The sequence below is a fragment of the Culex quinquefasciatus genome, chromosome 2 (genome assembly GCF_015732765.1).
Source record: "Culex quinquefasciatus strain JHB chromosome 2, VPISU_Cqui_1.0_pri_paternal, whole genome shotgun sequence".
In the NCBI taxonomy this organism is placed as follows: domain Eukaryota; kingdom Metazoa; phylum Arthropoda; class Insecta; order Diptera; family Culicidae; genus Culex; species Culex quinquefasciatus.
The window spans coordinates 175,208,246-175,229,680 of record NC_051862.1 but is presented as its reverse complement, the minus strand read 5'-3'; the positions used below and the strand labels follow the sequence as shown (position 1 = coordinate 175,229,680).

The window sequence follows — 21,435 nt, the reverse complement described above, 5'->3', positions numbered from 1 at the left end:
GACAATGTCCTGTTAGAAGCCCTGCGAGTATTCGTAGTTCCCTACGGTTTAAGCCAAGAAGTTTCCTGGCAATTGAAGGACTTGGAGTGATAAAAGTTTTAGCTTGTCTCAATCCTCGCATCTCGCCCCAGATTGAAGCGATTTGCAATTGTCCCCAATTAGTTATTTCTTGCTTCACGGCACTTTTTGAGATTCCAAGGAACGGCTCGGGACCCACGAAGATGTTTGATGAGCCTTGTCTAGCAAGTTCATCAGCCATTTCGTTGCCTTCAATGCCGCAGTGCCCTGGGACCCAAAACAACATGACTCTGTTATGCCGAGAAGCAAGTTCCCTGAGGGAAGCGACGCACTCCCAAACAAGTTTGGATTCGCATTTAGAGGATTTTAATGCCAATAGTGCAGCTTGGCTATCCGAGAAAATACCGATTTTTGCGTGTCTATAATTTCTCATAATACACGTCCTCGCACAGATGTGTATGGCATACACTTCTGCTTGAAAAACGGTAGGCCACTTTCCCATAGATATGGTTTCCCTGGTTCGAGGACCGAAGACTCCAGCTCCAGTAGAAGTGCCCATTTTTGAACCATCCGTAAAGAAACGAATAGTTCCTTCTGGAAGTGTAGGTCCTCCATTACTCCACATTTGGCGATTTGTTTCAATCACCTCATATGGAATGTCCATGTTGAGCCTCACCTCCATGCAGTCCGAGACTGAAGTTGCAAGGGGAAATGTCAAAAGCCTTCACGATCCGCGAGTGACCCGTTCCATCTCCTTCCACCCAGTTGTTACACCGTTGTAGTCGTAGAGCGCCAAGCGCTGCCTCCTGCTTCACATGTAAATGTAAAGGCAGAATGCATAGCATGGCTTCCATGGCCGCGGTGGGGTTGTTTTCATTGCACTCGTTACAGAGAGACATGCCAGTCGTTGGAGCTTGGTCAGCTTCGACTGACATGTCTTCTGTTCAGTCTTCGGCCACCAAACGGTCGACGCATAGGTTACCCTAGGTCGGGCGATGGTGGTGTAAGACCAGAATGCAAGTTTCGGTTTAAGGCCCCAGGTTTTGCCGAGCATTTTGTTGCACGCCCAGATAGCAGTAGTTGCCTTCTTTACCGCATAGTCCAGATGTGCATTCCAGTTCAGCTTTTTGTCAAGGATTACTCCTAAATATTTGACCTCAGAACTGAAGGTCAGTTGGGTTCCTTTCAAGGTAGGCGGCCTAAGGTCGTGTTTCCTCCTGTTAGTAAACGGGATTATCACGGTTTTGTTGGGGTTTATTGTCAGCCCTTCCTGCTCACACCACGACATGGTGCAGTTTAGAGCTGACTGTAGACGGTCCGATAACGTTCCGTCATACTTCCCCCGGATGATTAAGACTACGTCGTCAGCATATCCAATGACTTCGTAGCCGAGTAGTGTAAGTTTTCTTAGAAGACTATCTACCACCAGCAGCCAAAGCAAAGGAGAGAGTACTCCCTTGCGGACAGCCTTTGGCTGCTGTTATTGTGATAGATGTGTCTCCTAGCGATGCTGAAATCTCTGCTCGTAAGCATAGCATGAATCCAGCTCGCAGTTGTTCCATCGACGTTCCTCGACCGGAGCGCTTCGTTGATGGCTGTGTACGAAGTGTTATCGAAGGCACCCTGAATATCAAGAAAAGCACAAAGTGCAGATTCTTTATATTTCAGTGCGTTCTCGATACGTGACACTAACGCGTGTAGGGCAGTTTCGGTCGATTTGCCCGCTTGGTATGCATATTGGTGTTTATGCAAAGGAAGTCCTTCAAGAACTCCGCCCGGATGTGGTTATCCGTGATTTTCTCCATAAGCTTGAGCAGCGTCACTGTCAGACTTATGGGTCTGAAGGCTTTGGCATCGTGGGGTCACTTCTGCCGGCCTTAGGTATGAAGATCACCTTAACTTTGCGCCAGCTTCGAGGGATGTAGCCCAGGGTGAAGCTGGCTCGAAGTAAGTTGATCAACTCAGCCATTATGGTGTCGGCTGCTTTTTGGAGAAAGATTGGAAGGATGCCGTCGGGTCCTGCAGCCTTCAGTGGTTCAAATGTGCCGAGGGCCCATCTGATTGAAGACTGGTTAAACATTCGACGGGCTAGGTGGACTGACTCTCTTGATGGTCGACACCATACGCCTGTACGTTGTACATAAAAATTTAAATATATCTTTAGGACCCTTTTCTGAAAAACGCTTTTTGAATTGAATTTTATGTCAAACATCCATGTGTTAAGTAGATTTATCGTTAAAAACAATTAAAAAAAATGAAAAATGTTACTTTTCGATACTGTTTTAGTTCTGAAAAGTTCTACTTTTCAGCACTGAAATAAAAGCAAAAAAGGACAAACTTATGAGAAATTGGACGAGCTGAAAGCAAAAAAGGCAAACTTATGGGGAATTGGACGAGCTTTCCGGTAATAATATTTTCGAGACTGAAAAATCAAGTCTGTCATTTAGAAATTGCCAAAAACCACCGAAAAAACCTATTTTTTCAACATTTTTATTTTTAAAACCGCTGTAACTTTACAAGTATTGGACTTAGGATAATTATCAATATGGAGACTTTTATGTAAAATTGTCTAGAGAATCAATTCCCGCATTTGGTTTTTGAAAATTTTGACTTTTATAGCACTGTTCAAAAAAATGATTTTAAGTATTTTTTTAGGAAAGTTGTTCCATTCTACATTTTTCGTGAGTCTTTTTGTAACATCTTAGGCTATTTTCACAAAAAAATTTAACGAAAAAAAATCGTGGGCTCACCTTTAAATTTGACTTTTAAACTTAAAAATCATAAAATCTCATAGAAGTGGCGTGTTTTTTTCTTTCAGTGTATTTTTTTAGAAAGCCTGTCTAATTCCCTACAAGTTTGTATTGTATCACTTTTTGATACGATGCAACGGCTTCGAGATTCAGCACAGTGTACATGTGTACAGTGTGTCAAGATACACAGAAAAAATCATGGTAATATTACATCTGGGAAGAGGTACATATTTTATGTCAGAAAAAAGGTGTAATTTTACCACTTTTCTGGTGTAATGTCACTTTTTCAGTCAAAATTGAGGTAAAATTACATCATAAAAGAGGTAATATCCAACCTTCCAAAATTACAGCTTCCAAATTTACATTATTTTTTACTGTGTAGCACGTTATCTAGCCAAATTTTTGAAAATGGCGAATAGTTTAATTAAATATAGTTTTTGCCTTGTTTTGGTTTAAAACGACAAAATAAGCATTATGGAATCATTTTCTTTAAAATCTTGTTTAGAGATACACCACGTTCAAATATTAGTCTAGAACTGTTGAAGTGAGCGTGCCACAAAAGCCGTCACGAAAAAAAGTTTCCTATGCAAATTTTGAGTAGTGTATTTGATGGGCGTACTCCGACGAGGCCCACTTGCCATCTGTCGGTGTATACGCGCAACTCACGAAAACTGTCATGTTAGGGGACGGTTGCTTCTTTCATATGAAGAGTGACAACGATGCACGAAGTTTTTTTTCGGTTTTTATTGAATATCTCAGAACTGAAAACCAATTTTGAGAATCTATGATGGTCAAAAGGCACCAAATGGTCGCTCAATTGGACCCAAAATGCACGTATGACAAGATAGCACGACAACGACGAAATGCGTATTAATCATTTAAAATGTACCGTCAGTGGGGGTGACTATGGGTCAATAAACGATAATTTACAAACATTTTCCTAAAATATGGTGGAATTTGATGATTACTATTTTAAATGCCAATCATTTGATTGGTTGCGCTTTATGTAGTCGGGCCAATGTTGATTTTTTTCAGATTCTTATTCCAGTAAGACATTTTTCCTTTAAATTTATTTTAACAATGCAGAACCACAATAGAAATAGATTAAATGCGCGGGATGTTACATTTTCTGAATTTCACCCAACAGAATGTAATAACATCAGAATATTCTACTGCTTTCAACATCAGCGCCAGTTGCAGTTTTTCTCCGTACTTCTAGCACAAAAAGTGGACAGTTTTCACAAGCTTTTCCATCGAGTCCCGCCCTGCCAGCAGGGGGGCCTCTTCTAGTGCACCCAGCATGTGATTTTCCCCAGGTTTTTTGTTCACCCAGAATGTTTTCAGTTTTATGCTCCATGGTCGTCTCTATGCTTTCTCTCTCGGTGCGACGACATAAAGTGTCGTACCGCAGCAGCAGCCCGACTGCTTCAACAAGGGTGATTTGATAGGGATTTTTTCGTCGTAGAAAACGCAGCATGATTGGTTCGCAGCTGGCCTTCCTGGCGGGAGCATAAAAATGGGACTCACCTGGATGGAGCAGAAAAGCATTCCCGGATCCTTTTTACAGGTTGTCAGCATGACAAATTGTGGCCTGGAACGGCAGGTGCTCCAATGAGGTTACGTACTTTTTTTTTGGTAATATTAATTTCAAACGAAACTGCTGCCAGCAGTGGTGGCTTTCTTGCCAGGGCGTTTCCTTGAAATGAGTAATTTATGCTGGAAAGTTTCATCGCGTTTCAAATTTCGGCGAATTTTAAGTGAGGCTAATTTATTCAAAGGGGACTTCTCAGATTTTAAGGTAATAATCTCTACTTTACTAGGCAGCTTTGAAATTGGTCTGCGTCAATGTCGAAAAGTTAATTAGCTGTGGGCTCGAGCTATATAATAAATATTTTGGAATAATTCAACGAATCAGTAAGCCAAGCTGTAAGGCTTCGAGTAGCAAACAGGAAGTCACTCTCGAGATACAGGCCTGCTGATGCTTCAAACTTCTTCAAAATATCCAAAGTTTTGTATCCTGTCAGATTTTATCAGAAATGTCGTCATCGCTTTCGTCACGTCACTTTAAGAAGAAGTTTTTTAATAGAATTTCATGAAGAATTTGCTTGGTTTGTTCTAGAGGTCGTATAAAAGTGGACTCGCAATCCAAAGGTCGTCAGTCAGAAAAAAGTGACTTTCTAATAAAAATGATATTGTATTCTTTCACACATTGTTCTTCAAAAGCAAAAAAAAAACATAAGAAGGCAAAACCCCATTTGGCATTGTGCCTTCTCGCTAACCAGGCGTGGGATCCGGATGTGGGCCTGCTGCTGCACCAGGTCATGGGAGCAGACGTCATCGCGCCGTCGTACAGGCTGTTGTTCTTTCCCCGTGCAGATGCTGGGACATCGCAGGTTAACCTTTCATCTAAACAGCGGCAGCTACGTGGTTTAGTGGTGCGGGATTCTTCCTCCGGGGCACTCGCAGTTATTACATCGGCCACGGGTTGTGTGTGATCAGGATATGACAAAAAAACAATAACAACCTTCGGAACCACATCTGGCGAAACATTGCACTCAACTCCAATAACATCATCCGTTTCTGGTCCACCCGGAGCAGAGGTTCTGTGCAGGTCAATGTTTGTTTGGTAGAGAGGAAAGGTCAACCGGTTGACCCAGGATGGAGTAGATCTTCCACGCTTCTTGGTCTACACAAACCCAAGAACCTCTCCAAATATAGACGCAAGCCAAGAAATAAATATATTTTAAGTGGCCTTCGCAAGGATGCGAGACACATGGCAACTCGAGCCCATCATGGCGGCGGCGGCCCCAAAAACTATACAAAGCGTGACGGTTAAATGAGTCCTTTCAACGGCAATAAATTTGTAGTTGCGGTCGTTTTCGGAGTGGGGCACATCAGGGCACACAGTGTTGTTGTACAACACCCCAGTCAGAGTACACAATCGGGCTGGTTTTATTGCTGATGGCAGCACGGCCCGGCCGGTTTACGGCAAAGTCTTTTCTTTTCAACGCCCCGGAGTGAAATGGAAAACGGAAATTTATGACTTTCCTGCCAAAGGGACGATATTAAAATGCCAGCTGGTAAATTTGCAGTTTTGCTGGGAGCAGCAGCAGCAATATATGCCAAATGTTTGCGGCTTTGCGGTGAGGAGGCAAATTGGACGAAATGGGGCGAACGAGCTGCTGGTGCTGGTTGCTACCCTACGTAGAGTCAATTGAATTAGTTTAGAAGGAGCAGTAAATAATGAATCTGAAGGTTGAGGTTCTGTTTGCTTACGGTTCGGTTGGTGTAATTAGATTTTGAGGTTAGTTTTCAGTTTCTAGCTACCTATGAATTGCACATAATCAATTTTGATGTCTGGAAATGAATTTATTGCAAAATAAAACTAGCTGAATGAAAGGTTTTAGAAGAAGATATCATCAATGAAAACTGCGTAAACATCAAGGTTGTTAACGATAAAATTATCGAGGCTCGATAACGATAACAATAGTTCTATCGTTATCGATATTTCGATTTTTCTTATCGCCGATAATGGACGATAATTCATTTTTTAAATATTTCTAAAATCGATTCATTCAACCATATCATGATAAATTTCCAATGCTTTCACCAAAAAATATTTTTTGAAAATCTAATAACTTTCCAAGTGAAATATGTACTCAAAATTGTTCTCAAAATACCGTATTTAAAAAAAAATTGCAATATCGGTATGAAACGAAGCGAGTTTTGTATGTTTTTTTTCACGTTATTAGAGTCTTTTTGAAAATACTCAAATTTTCACAAATTACCGTATTTTTTTTCTAAAATACTCAAATAAAAAAAATACAATATTGGTATCAAACGAAGCTAAATTTGGTTTGCTTTTTCACATTAATAGAGTTTTTTTTAAATACAATAAAAAATCCCAAATTACCGTATCTTTTCGAAGATGCTCAAATTTTCAATATATGCAATATGGGTATCAAACGAAGTGAATTTTTTGTGCTTTTTTTTAACTTTATTAGAGGAAAATACAAAAAAAAATACATATAGCCTTTTTTTCGAAAATACTAAAAATTATAAATATGCAGTATGGATATCAAACGAAGCGAAATTTTGTATGCTTTTTTCACTTTATTAGAGTCTTTTTTGTAAAATATTGCTTTTTTTTTAATTTGCAATGTGTATCAAACGACAATACAATTTAAATTTCGGGAAAGTTGTTCTAAATTTATTGAAGTTCCCGAGAAAGCCCAGATTAGGACCACCCTTTTATGTAAAATATCGCTTCGTTTGATACCCATATTGCATATTTTGAAAATTTGAGTATTTTAAAAAACAAATAAGGTACTTTGTAAACATTTTATTATTTTCCAAAAAAAACCCTAATAAATTAAAAAAGCTTACGAAATTTTAATTTGTTTGAAACCCATCTTGCAAATTTTGAAAATTTGAGTATTTTCGAACAAATAAGGTACTTTGTAAAAAAATTAGTATTTTCCAAAAATAAACTCTAATATATTGAAAAAGCTTACGAAATTTCAATTTGTTTGAACCCCATCTTGCAAATTTTGAAAATTTGAGTATTTTCGAAAAAAATACGGTTATTTGTGAAAATTTCAATATTTTCAAAAAATAAACTCCAATAAAGTGAAAAAGCATACAAAATGTCGCTTCGTTTAGTACCCTTATTGCATATTTTGATAATTTGAATATTTTCTGAAAAATACGGTAATTTGTGAAAATTTCAGTATTTTCCAAAGCATATAATCAAAATAAAAATGGCTATTTTCGAAAAAATACGGTAAAATGTGATTTTTTTGTATTTAAAAAAAAACTCTAATAAATTGAAAAGCATTCAAAATTTTGGCCGATTTTTGCGTGACATACTTTATGGATGACGCCTAACCGGCTCCGTGGCTTAATGGTTACGGCTTCTGCCTCACAAGCAGAAGGTTCAGGGATCAAATCCCGGTCGGTTCCTTTGAAATTTGAAATTTGGAATCATGAATTTGAACTTTGAATATGAACAAAAACGAAAATAATCAGGCGGGATTCGAACTCACGCCTTAGGATTGGTGGTCTGGAACGCTAAGCAGTCGGCCATCAGAAGGTTTACACTCTAGCAGTGAAATGATCCGTAGTGTTGAAACATGTTATCTTCTCATATTAAATACGCGCTGATCCCTGATTTGCCTGACGGGATTGGAAGTCTAAATATAGATCGAGTTTCCTTCAGATGCTTGCTTCTATGTTTAGGCGGGGCCGAACAATGCCCAGCGACCTCGGAATTGGACCGCAAGGAGCTCTGTCATTCTGAAACGGGTCGTTGGAAGCAGCGTGAGGGCTATCACCACCTAATACCCGGGACTGAGATAAGCTGTATCAGCATTCGGCATATACAAAGTCTGATACAAACTATACTTTCCCATAATATCGCTACCGGTTAGCGGGTATTGGATTGGACCACACACACACACACACACACACACACATACTTTATGGATGACGCCTAACTTGGCCCAAAACAAAACGTCATATAAAAAATGTAAAAAATCGATGATTGATAAAAAGGTTCATAAGAAATGTTTATTTTTATGCAGAGTTTAACTTATTTTTCTGAATAGTCTAATCATAACCTATAACTTTGCTGAAGACACCAAATCGATCAGAAAATCCCTCAACAACTTTGCTGAAGACACCAAATCGATCAGAAAATCCCTCCTTGAGATACAGATTATCTCCATCGAAATGAGTTCCCAGACATTCTGCTGGAGCCGCATGGTGCTTTGTAACTCGCAATCACAATTTTTTTAAATGCTACGTAAAACATCCTAAAGACATTTTTTTTTGCAGCTGTGAGTCTTTGATTGTGTAAGTGGATTCAAGAATTGTTTTAAAAACTTCTTAGTATTTTTATTGAAAAGTACAATAATAAAATAAATGAATAAAATATTTAATTATTTAAATTTAAATAAATATAACATGGGGAGCTATAATTGCTTTCGCCTTTCTGAGGAATTTTTTTTTGAAATGGTTTTTATTACGAAAATTGTAAATTTTTGACCACGGTATTTCGGCGAGGACTTTCATAAATAATTAGATCGTTAAAAGCTGTTTGAGAATATGTTGACTATATGTTTTGTTTATTTGAGCTCAATTTGAAATAAAAAATTAAACTAATAGAGTGCAGTACCGTCATCAGGGGTGACATTGGGTCTGGGGGGTAAGATTGGGTCTTACAAAAATGCTGAAATGACGGTACTATAAAAATGTTATTTTTTGTACATTGTTTCCTTCTTTAAATCTACAATTTCGACTAGAGTCCAGAGAGACAAAATGCACAGGAATTCGGCTAGATTTTTTTTTAATTCGAAGCATCCTGAAAGTGTAAAGTGCTTTTTCAGGTGATATTTAGTAAATTTATATTTTTGTGTAAACAATTCAATTGTTAATTTATTCTTTTGCTTTTTTTATGAATCTAAACAGCGTAATATTCAAAAACTATGAATTACTTTTAATTTTTTGAGAAAACTTGAAATTATGTTAACAATAATATTAATTTTGCTCTGAAAAAAAAAAAATCCAGGGTCCTACAAGTATTAACCAAACTGGTTCCAGTGGAAGCTGCTTTCCCAAAACATTCGCCGATACGCACGTTTTCCCAGTTTCAGTGATGACCTCGTCGTTGGCACACACTCGCCGAATGGACTGCAAAAGGCTCGCCTAAAACGTGATATATGGGCCCCGATTGCGGTTTTTAGAACCCATAGCCAGAAAAAGAGTACTGTGATGGCAGTGCTGACCGTGTTTGTTACTTTTGGATGCGCAATGCAATGCAGTGTGTGCGACTAACAACTAGGTAGTAAAAGCTGCTCTACTGGAAGCTTTCCCTAGTGCACGCAATCTGGGCGGTACCATCATCACATGGTTGTGTTGATTGGAGTGTAGCTAAACTTGATTGTGAGGTACTGTTGATTGGGAATACTTTGGAAAAAGCAAAAGTATTGTTATGGTTGATACAAAGCTAAACGTGTTTTTTTTGTGACTATAGTTCTTAATTTTTGTACTTCTTTTCCAAAGCCACCCTTCTGGACAGCTTGCAAAGTTTGTCGACAGTCGTGCTTACTGTTCTCAGCAAACGCGTCAAATTAGTGGTCACAGTTCCCGTTTTTCCCTCTACCCCCAACCCAATTGTACTCACCGGCTGCGTCCTGGACCGAGGCGTTCTCGCCGCAGCTGAGAAATTTATTGTAAAAGTTGACCATCACCAGGCCCCGGTTCTTGGCGAGCAGCGCCAGCACCTCGTCCTGCACGTTCCGGCTCGAGTTGCACAGGGCGTACGCCGACGAGTGGGAAAATATGACCGGCGCTTGCGAGGTCGCCAGGACGTCCTTCATCGTGGCGACGGATGATCGCGACAGGTCCACTATCATGCCCAACCGGTTCATCTCGCGGACGATGGTCTGGTGCGGAAGGTGGATTGGAGCGAGGAAGAGAAGAAAACATACAAGAGTAAACATCACATATATGAGATCACGAACAGCAGTTGGGTGTTGGGCAGTGGTGTGTATTTATTATTATATATTGTTATTGCTTATTTAATTAAAAGTCAGAATAATATTTTATCTCAATAATCTACAATGCTACAAAAAACATTTTCTTACAAAATTTAATAGAGTTTTGTTTGAATATGTTTTTTTTTATTTTCAATGGTTCTAATTGATTTTTTTTATAATGAACTGTTGAGTTTATTTAATTAGCGCATTTCCCAACACTGCTGGATTACCAAATAGACATGTATCAGAGTATTTCATCGTTGTTTTTGCAGTTGTTTGGAAACTGTTGCTGCATTATTTGAGAAAGTTTCACATATACAAAAGGAACATGTGAACATAACAGCTTGTTGAAAGAAGGTACTTTTTTATTTGTTTTGCTAAGAGCTGCTGCCATAATGGGTTTAATAAAAGTTTCTCTCATTTTATTAAAATGAATTTAGCATTTGAAAGGGTAAAACATGTTTAGAACTTCTCAAATGTTCTATGTTCTATCTAAAACAAGGGCGCTAAAAATATTCAAATTGTAAAATGTTGAGCATACAGAGACTTGTTTGTTTACAAAATTTAAAAAAAATGTTTGATGATTGTTTTATAATTTTTGAGTCAGATTTGCGATTCCTTTCCGTAGGGTCGTAGAATTTTCGCGTCCGCCGTCGGGGTGTTTTTCGTTTTTCGTTTTTTTGGCGTGCGTGTGTGCGTGTGAAGGTGCGGCTGGCTTTGGCTGTCCCGATGACAGCTAGCCAGTTTGATTTGACCCTATCAACACCCTATCATACCATTTCAGCTCGATACACATCGAAACTCGTCGTTCGCACCGTTAATCAGTACCTCACTAAACATCAATCATTTAAAACTCGTAAAATCATCTCAAGTTAAAAGTTAAATTGTTTAATCCTTCATTCTTTAATTACAAATGATTTTGGTTCTATCTTTCCACAGCCGGCTGTCTAAGACTAGACCATTTCATTTAAAATTTAACAACCGATAAACGGGAAATGTCTCATCCGCAGCATCCGATTGTTTGCCTTGAGAATAATATATAACATCTTTCAACAAACACTATGATTTTGGGTCGCATCAACATCTTCTATGATGAATCCTGACCAAACACCCTATCCTACTAACAGGTTTTCAGGTTCCTGGCGCTCGTGGGGTGTAAGCACAGAGTAAATCAGCTGCCCTAGTAGCAACCTGCGCTAACTAACATTCCCGTCCCTTAAAATCGAGGTCTACAAACTGACATGGCGGGCGCCGTTGGTGGCCAATGACTGTTACCTATTCGCAACTGATCTAGCTTTAGCAATCATGGTGTTTTATCTTTTCAGCGCATTCATACATGCTGTTGATAAGGGAAACACCACTAGATCGTCGAAGCCTATAATCAGTAGTGCTGAAAGGATATTACGGTTCTGTTCAGCAACGGAGGGGCAACCATGGGTGATCTCTCATGCTCATGCTCATGCTCATGATTGTTTTATATTTTTTGTTGATTGCTGGATTTCCAGAATTTCTTCATCTTGAGATTATTTTGATTTGGAATTAAAAACTTTTTAATTGAACGCATTTTATTTAAAAACGCATGGTCAATTTTCATTCCAATAATTTTTTTTATGAAACCTGAAAGGAGATCTCGATGATAAATTTTCTGAAGGAAACCAGTTTGTACAACACAATTTGATGTCTATAATAAAAAATGGAAACAACCTACACAGCAAAAAAAAAGTTGAATTTTGGAATGTTGAAAATTTTATAGGTTGAATATTACCTCTTTTTTATAATATTACTTAAAAAATATGTAAAAACGTAAACTTGACGAATATTCACCAGAAACTTATGAAAATTCATCATTTTCTTATTTAATAGTACACATTTTTTTGACAAAAAATCTTTCACCATTTCCTGATGAATATTACCATCATTTTTTTCTGTGTAGTTTTCAGTGTGCTTGATAGTTGTAGTGTTAATAGTTTATAATAAGGTTGCAAAATAAATCATAAATCAAACAAATCAAATCAAACCAAATTTGAGATATTTTGGAACTTGTAAAAACTGTTATTTTTATACATTTTATACTGAAGAATACAGAATAGAAGACTATCTTTTTCAAGTTTATGACGTATAATTTTATAAAAATATTTCGTTTCCATCGACTCCAAGCAGAAGAAGCAAAACAAGAACTTTTCAATAATTATTGATTATAATCAAATAATAATTGTGTTTTCTGTTTATTTTAAAGAGTGGTTACATCATATTATTATGAAAACAAAACTGTATGGAAATGATTCAGTGAATATTCTCGTAAGTTTGGCAGATTAAGAACTCGGTCCTGAATCCATTTTCAAATCAAATTTCAGTCTTTGGAAAACACAATTCTAATTTTTTTTTTAGAAAATCTTGCCGTGTCCATGACTAGTAATTTTCGAAAAAAAAAGAACGCATTATTTTTAGTCTCAAACTTTATTTTAGCGCAATTTCTAATAACATTAAAACTTATGAATCGATATTATGCAAAACAAAGTGAAATCAAGCAAACAAATATTAAAGGGACTGGGAGAATATTTAAACAAGACAAGAAGACATTAAATTGTCTGAAGATAATGAATGATTCGAGGTTGTACAACAGGCTTTATACTGATAACAAAATATTAAAGCTAAACAAGATAAGTAGGGTTAGTGAATTTTCACGATTTCGCGGACAGCGTGAAATTCGTGAAATTTGAAGATTTCCGTGAAATCCCATGAAAGTTATCAATTTTCTCAAATCAGTTTATTAAAATAACAACATAATACATATTTCATTCATAAAGACTTCTAAGTAAATTTAATTAGTTTTCAATTGAAAAGCGTGATATGAATCATTTCGAGAATTGTTAGCAAAACATACATTAACATGAAATTGATACAACATTTACTGAGAAGTGAATGCTGCGAATACTTAAAAGATGTTAACAAAAATCAGTCATAGAAAAAATATATTCTCGGGATTAATTTATTATAATTTTGTCTTTTTTCAATCAATAATTGACTGAACAAGTATATTGAGATATTTTTTCTTAAAGATTGCACAGATTTTTTTCTTGATATTCTAAATAATAGTTTATCAATTATTCTTAGGAAACTAACTGAATTTAGCAATATTTTCATTCGCCGTAATAACAATTTTACTATCATTTAATTCAAAATTTGAAAGGTATAACTCCAAAGAAATTAAAAGATTCAAGCTTGGTGATTCAAGATTAAATAAATAATATTTTAATCTCTAAGTCACCTTTTTAGGACATTTCAGATTTTTTTCTGAGTCCTGTTTGATTTTCACGATATTAGATTATTTGGGTGGATGGTTCCCGTGGAAGTTATTTTTGTGGTTTTCTGTTCTGATTTTGAATAAAATTTTTAAGATTTCGTGACAGATTAAATTATTTTTGCCTTTGATTTTTAATTTAGTTTTTGAAAAGTGATATGAAAAGCTTAAAAATATTTTTACTGGGCAAAATTTGGCTAGATATAAAACACAATAAAATGTAGAAAGATAAAATAGTAGCAAATCAGTGAAAACCGTTTAACTTTATTAGTCATAAATTTAAAAAAAGGAGCTTAATAAATGACAATACGCTTGCCCTACATTTTGGTTTGAAAATCTATATAGAGCCCATCCATAAACCAAGTGGAATTTTATTTTGAAATTAGAAAAGTTTTTTTTGTGTCGCTTGAACGCGACACAAAAAAAAAAACTTTTTAAAAATAAGATTTTTTTTTTATCGACAAATAATATAAAATAAAGCATAAAAAGTAGTTTCTGTAAATTTAACATAAGATTTTTCACGTTCCGCGAAATTTCCGTGAAATTTGGTGTTTTGAAATTAAGGTCCCCGTGAAATTTTATTTTTTTGAAAAATCACTAAGCCTAAGATAAGTATACTAATCACAATAAAAATGAAAATGATGAACATCATAAAACAAGAGAAGTAAAGTTTGTTTGACCACCTGAACAAGTGAAAAATAAAATTTTCGATTCATTCTCAAGACATTGATTACATTTTTGAGTAATCAGTAGAGTATTTTTCTGAATGATTTGACAATAGGAAGGGTAAGGCCAATTGATTGTAACATTATTGTAATATCCTAGGCTGTAAATATGTCACGATCTTCAAACAGAAAAAAAGAACGTGTTTCTAAAAACTATCACCACATCTAGGAACGAGTTCAAGAGCAAAACATGGTCTGTAGTGAATATTAAACAAAAAAATCTCATCATTGGAGCATTTTTTGTTACGGGACCATCCATAAACCACGTGGACACTTTTTTGGAGATCTCAAACCCCCCTCCCACCATTGTGGACAATTTCCATACAAATAAAATCCAATCGCCAGACCCCCCCCTCTAAGGTGTACACGTGGTTTATGGATGGTCCCGTAACAAAAAATGCTCCAATGATGAGATTTTTTTGTTTAATATTCACTACAGTCCCTACCCAAAGAAAACAAAAAAAAAAAACAGGCAGTACTCCTCTTCCTGGGATGAAATATTTTGCTTATAAATGAAACGGGAAAGAGCTTCCATCACCCAGCAAAAGCTCGTGGGTCAACGCTTTTTTCCCTCTCGCATGTTGTGGGTGGAAAGCCTGAACCTGGGAACGATGCTTTTCCATAAAATGGTGAATATTTGTGAGGAGCAAGTTGGAAGTAAAAACTCCCGTAGACCACTTTTTGCACACCTCAACCATCCTCGTACATTGCTGATAGTAATCGTTTGCTTTTGGATGCTGGTCGTTTCTTGTTTGATGATGTTTTTGCAGAATCTATGATGAAAGTGTTTTCGTTTTTATGATACTTGTTCTTTATTTAATGATTTTTTATATGTTTTTTTCCTGAACGAAAAGTTTTGGCTGTAATTTTAAAGTTATTGTTATTTTAAAGTAAGCTATGTTTCGTTTCGCTTAAATAAACCAAGCTCTTAAATCCGTTTTTTCTACAAACGACATTTGATGGAGTGAGCCTACGCTCTGATAGGGTTAACTCTGGAAAAAAATATCGCTGAAAGTACAGCCCATTTTTCCCAGACCTTTTCCAGAGCCACTGACCCCCGGATGGCAATATATCAAATCCAGAATAAATGTGTGCGATTGCGAGTTATGGTCCAGGTAGTGTGGCGTTCCACGTGTGGTGGGCCCGCCTCCCCTTTATGGGACACGTGCAGAATAGCCATTAACTGATATGGATAAAATATAGTGGCTAAGCCTTTTGAAACAGGATTCATTCAACCAATGAAATGTGCCGCTGTTTTTTGCTGCTCAAACTTGGACACATCATCCAGCGAAATGCGATTTTTGATCAGATTTTTTGCGCCACCTCCACGTGCAACGTGACATTCGACCAGAAAAAAGTTGATCCACGTAATGGAATAAATTCAATATAAATTGACACTGTGCGCTAGGCCGCCGGGGGACGCGGCCGGGAACACCCTCGTGTACAACATCCAGTCAGTCGGTCATGTAAAACACCGACCTGGTCTCGGGCAGGGCTTTGCTGCGAGTGTCTCCATGGAAAAAAGTGGATGCTGCAACAGGATCATAAAAAGCGATTCTATCACGAGGATGGTATTGTGCGGTGCGGTTTCTCCAGTGTGCAGTACATCGTGTATGCTGGTGGTATCACTCGAAAAGACAGAGATGCTACCATATGTTCTGATTCTGCGAGGGGAAATTAGGGTTACGTTGAAAAATATTAAAAAATATTAATATTTAAATCAATCTTTGTATAACAATATAATCAAGATCGATTCAATTTGGCTACCATGTTCGTGAATACAAAGCAGGACCACCCTAGCAAAGGTCTTCATTGCAAACTAACTGGTACGAGCTGGCAGATGGTTGTTTTCCACCGTCAGCAGGAGAACATCGACGGTTATAGAGTCCGAAAGAAAAAAAATATAACACGACAGCTACAACTCCAATCTACGCGAAATGTTATGTCATCATGTTTCGTATGAATATGTAATATCATGAACAAGATAAATTTTAAATATCTGCAGGAAACTCAGTTTGCCGAAAATGTTGTGTTTTGCATTTGCAAGGGCAAAATCGATTGTATATTGGTCATTCCATTTGAAGTGGAACAGCATTTGAAATTTGAAATTAAATATGTCTTTATTGAACTTTCTTATAATAATTACATTTCATTTACATTCTAAGTGGTATGGCTAAATGCTCTTCATCTTTATTGTATTTTTCGTTTTATTATTAACTGTTCACATTCATTTATTTGCTTCAAATTGTTTTAGACATTTTTGCATTGAATCGAATACATTTTTGTAAAAAAGAAAAAATCACTTTAACAACTAATCCTAACTTAAAACTAAAAAATGTAAATTAATTAAAATATTCAAAATCATTAGAACGAGTAAACTACGAACTGTATTTTAAGCATTTGAAAATTAACTTCTCCGATACTTTTCAAATTTGGCAGGGCTATTGATACTATCAAAACATGCAAGAATCCCGAATTTCATCCAAATCGGACCACGCCCTCCATTTTTGTACCTCCCCAAAAATCGACTTTTTTGTAGATTTTGGAGCGAACCTCCTATTTTCAAACAGCGATAGCTCAGGAACCTTAAATCTTAGAAAGTCAGTCTTAGACTCAATTTTGAAGGAAAGTGGACGTAGAATCTATTTCCGAGATCAACATTTTGATTTATTTATTTTTTTCTACCTGTATTGCGCAATTTTTTTTTATTAGCGAGTCTGATTGCTTCTAGCAAATGCGGCGAATGAAGTTATTGTAGGTAATCTCAAAAACTCAAAACTATAAAATTTGATATCTCTGGAACGAAACATATTCATTTCTGTCGATAAGTGATTCTTTTGTAAAATTGGCCGGGGAATACGATGGTGAGGTCAAGTAAAAAAATAAGTTGGGGTGCTTTTAGATACGGCCATTTAAAGTTTTCAATTGCAGAATACAGGTAAAAAATAGATTGATAAAAGTTAATTTAGATTCTACGTCCGATTTCCTTCAAAATTGAGTATAAGACTGACCTTCTGAGATTTGTGATTCCTGAGCTATCGCCGTTTGAAACTAGAAGGTTCGCTCCGAAATCGCTAAAAAGTCGATTTTTTGGGTAGGTACAAAAATGGAGGGGAGCCTTGCCCTGCCAAAGTTGAACAGGATCGGAGAGGGTATTTTTCAAATTTGCACATTTTCGTGCACAGTTGAGATTAAATTACCCATATTTCGTTATGAGTACATTTGATTTTTCATACAAGTCTCCTCGTATTTTTAAATGGGATTTTCTGATTGATTTGGCAGGGTGACCACTCAAATTCCATTTTCAAATTCCCGACTTTTTCCCGACTTTTTTCCAGACTTTTCCAGAATGCTCAAATAATAGGCATTTGTTATCTAAAGAATGATTTCAAACAAAAAACTTTATATAAGAACCACCACCACCTAAAAAAATGTTCAATGAATTAAAAAAAACCCAATATAGGCATTTTTTGTAAATACAGAAATTAAACAACAAATCAAAAAAACTTCAAAAATTGAATTTCATTATTATGGATCAGAGTAGAAACACAAACAATTAGTCTTTGAAAAAATAATCGAAAGTTCAACAATACTTCTAACTTCCATGTTATTTTTTAAGTTGGCAAACGTTTCAACTGGAAATGACAAAAAGTTAAAGATAACTAAACTTAAAATATCGATCCTATTTTTTTTAAACTTCATCATCATTTTAAATCAAAGAATGATTAAAACATAATTGCTGTTATTATTCATTCAAAGGATTTAGAAAAATGTAAAAAAAATGTTATTGCCAACTTCCCTTTTTAATTTTGTAATTTTTGATATTGAATTTTCTAATCAATGTTAATTTATCTCGTGGTCAGTATTTAACTGTTTGTTTTTTCAATGAAAACTCAGTTTGATATGATTGTATGTTTTCTCACTTATTTTTAGCAAAACTTTTGATGAGACTATTTTTTTAAACAATTTTGCAATGACTCAAAATTGCTTAGATAATTTTTTTTTGCAATTTCAATATTTTCTTCATGTTTTAAAAACCTTAATTTTTTTCAATTTTGGATTTTATTCGATGATTAAGTTTTCCGAAAACTGAAAATCAAGCTTTATCTATGGTAGGTAATTTACCCATACTCACAAAAACTTCAAGGGCAACATTTGGAAAAAAAACATATTTTAAATTACTTAATGAATTTAGTTAAACAATTAATAATATTTACCAAAAAAAACCATTGCCACATTCAAGTTGGAATCTGTTTTCAAATATTCAATTATGTGACAAAATGAAATAGAATCTATTAGGCTTTATTTTTATATTAGTTTTTCATTAACTTTACCTCTTGTTTAATGAACAGAAATCAATAGCGATCATTTGATTCATAAAAAATATTATGAAAATCTGTGTCAAAGACCTCAATATTCTTTAAGATTTTGAATGTCTTAAACAGCTTTTCCATACTCAAATATATTGAAATACTAAAAAGAACCTTAAATTTAAAGAAAGTTACTAAAGCAGAAATGAGTGACTTCAATTTGAAAATTGTACAAAATATTACAAAATTATTCAAAATCATTTGAGTATGCTCAAAATTCCCGACTTTTCCCGACTTTTTGACAAAAAATCACAAATTTCCGACTTTTTCCCGATTTTTTGCGGATTTTGGCGAATTCCCGACTTTTTCCCGACTTTCCCGATTTCCCGACTTGAGTGGCCACCCTGGATTGATTTGGTTTATTGCCAAAAGTTTTAGGGCTTTAAAGATAAAAATAAGTACCTTCACGAAAAAATCTAGATTTCTTTATATTTCTTTTAGCAAGTTAAAGTCATGAAGCATTTATTTTTTCGATTTTATTTTTTATATATTTTATGGAGTAATATAGGCATATTTTGTGTTAGAGTTTGGAATGGTGAAAATAATCTGGTACCTGAGCTATGCTTTTTGGAAAGAGATCACTTTAGTAAACATCGATCATATGATCATAAAAAATTTACAAAATCATTTTCAGCCTCAAATTTGCAATCGAGTATGGTTTTACACCACTTTCTATTTGAAGGCAAAGGTTGTTTTTATTTTTTGCAATTGAAATACATTTTGTGAAGCAAAGCATTCCTCAGCCATTAATTTTTTTCAGGTTTTTTTAAAAGTCTAATTTTTTATGTTTTTGAGCTATACCATGAGTTTTAAAAAATTGGAATTGCTGCCAATATTTCCAAAAAACATTTTTTTTTGAAAATTTTGAAAAAAAGTTTATTCTATTTATTTTTAATGTAAAAAAAATATTTGCAGGCGAAAAGTACGTTTTTGAGTTATATTCACTAATAAAAAAAGATTTTTGTTGATAGCGTGACTTAACTACCCGTAAAAGTCAACTCTAATATTCGAAATGTTCCAAAAACATTTATTTAACAGTATTAAGGATTCGTTTGAAAAATTTAAAGATATTTTCTTCCAAAAGCTCGTAAAATTAAACATACCTAATTTTTTAATTTCGTCTTAAAATTTCAATGCAAATTTTGTTTTGAAAAAAGGTGCAGGTGGTTATGTTACACATGACCAGTATGACAAAGAACTTAGCAGAAAAGCTTTTAAAATTAAGCAATTTTGTTGAATTATGCGTCAGATAAAATCAAAATATTATTGGATTCATATTTTCGTTTAATTTCTCTTTAAGCTCCGTATTAAAAAACCATGATATCTCTATAATTCGATGTTTGTCCCCCAATCGGAACAATCGTGAGGTAGCGGGCTCTCCAGATTGTTGCCACCTTTTACGAAATGGCCAGTATTGTAAACCATGAGTTGTAATACCCATATTGCCAAAACTCGTTGGTTCAAAAGATGTCTTCCCGGGAAAACTTTCCTTTAGGGCACTGGCCACTGCAGCTTTTGGCCAACTTTTTCTAAATTGCCATTTTCATTACCAATATCAAAAACCATAAAATTTGATACCAATATTGCCCAAAATGGTATGGTTCGGTAAATGTCCTACCGGGAGAACCTCCCTGAGGGCACCGGCCACTCCAGGTTGTGGCCAATACTGTCAAAATGGCCATTTTCATCCCCAGTATCAAAATCCAAGAAGTTTGATACCCATGTTGTCCAGTCTCGAATGGCCTTCCATCGGAACACCCCTGAGGAATCTGGCCACTCCGGGTCTTGTGGGCAGAATATTCCGGTGGCTCTCAATTATTCTGGCTGGCCTGCCTCCGCTTGGTCTGCTCCTAGCTCTGGGCTAGCTGCTTTTCGGCCAACTGCTTCTGGGCCTCCAGGCCATCTGCTTCCAGGTCCAGGTTGTTGTTTACTCCTCGGCGTCCAACGATAGAATGATTTCCCAGGGTTGACCAAGCGGGCTTATATTGGCTTAGAATGGAGACAGATGTCCCGCCCCTTTGCGCCGGTTATCCCATTCCTACGTCATTCGCTTTTTGATGCACTGGTAGGAATGGGAAGTCGTAAAGGCAGCATTTTTGCCAACGATTTTCATTCCATCGTCATCGTTCGAACCGACAACATCGTAGCAGCAGCAGCAGCGGAAAAAAAACAACGACTGGAGGAAATCAAGAGCGAGCTCCGAGAAGAAGAAACACGCCAGCGTGTGCGTGAAATTGCTGCCAAAACGACGTTGAAGGAGAAAAACAAGGCCTACTTGGATGGACGCTCGAGAAGATGACCACAAAAATCAACTTCTGCTGCAATTTAACAAAATGGCGCTTTTCAGCGCCAACGAAAAAATCACGAAAGAGTTATGGTTTCAAATGATTCATGCACTGCTTTTTGTGCATTTTTAAAGCTTTTGACGCTTGGCGTTTAAATTAATTTAAATATTTGCCCCAAAATTTTCATTTTAAAAAAAATTAACGAATATTAACAATTTTCGCTTGCAAGTGTCAACGGTCAATCGATCGCAGTTGGCCTTGAACAAGCAAGCGCGTGCTTTGACCCACGCAAAAAATCTTTCCGCTCTCTGATTGGCTGTTTTGTTTTGCCTTGGAGTCGTGAAGGCAGCATTTTTGCCAACGATTTTCATTCCATCGTCATCGTTCGAACCGACAACATCGTAGCAGCAGCAGCAGCGGAAAAAAAACAACGACTGGAGGAAATCAA

The 21,435-nt window shown here is 36.1% G+C and overlaps 1 protein-coding gene across 2 annotated transcripts in view; it reads right to left on the bottom strand.

Moving 5' to 3' along the window:
* The window catches only part of LOC6054720, a 162,047-nt gene that overhangs the window by 10,040 nt on the left and 130,572 nt on the right, over positions 1–21,435 (bottom strand). For both annotated transcript variants that reach the window (XM_038256493.1, XM_038256492.1), the window contains one exon: positions 9,952–10,213. In XM_038256493.1, the coding sequence (XP_038112421.1) occupies positions 9,952–10,213 (262 nt within the window). The remainder of the gene's footprint in view (positions 1–9,951; positions 10,214–21,435) is intronic.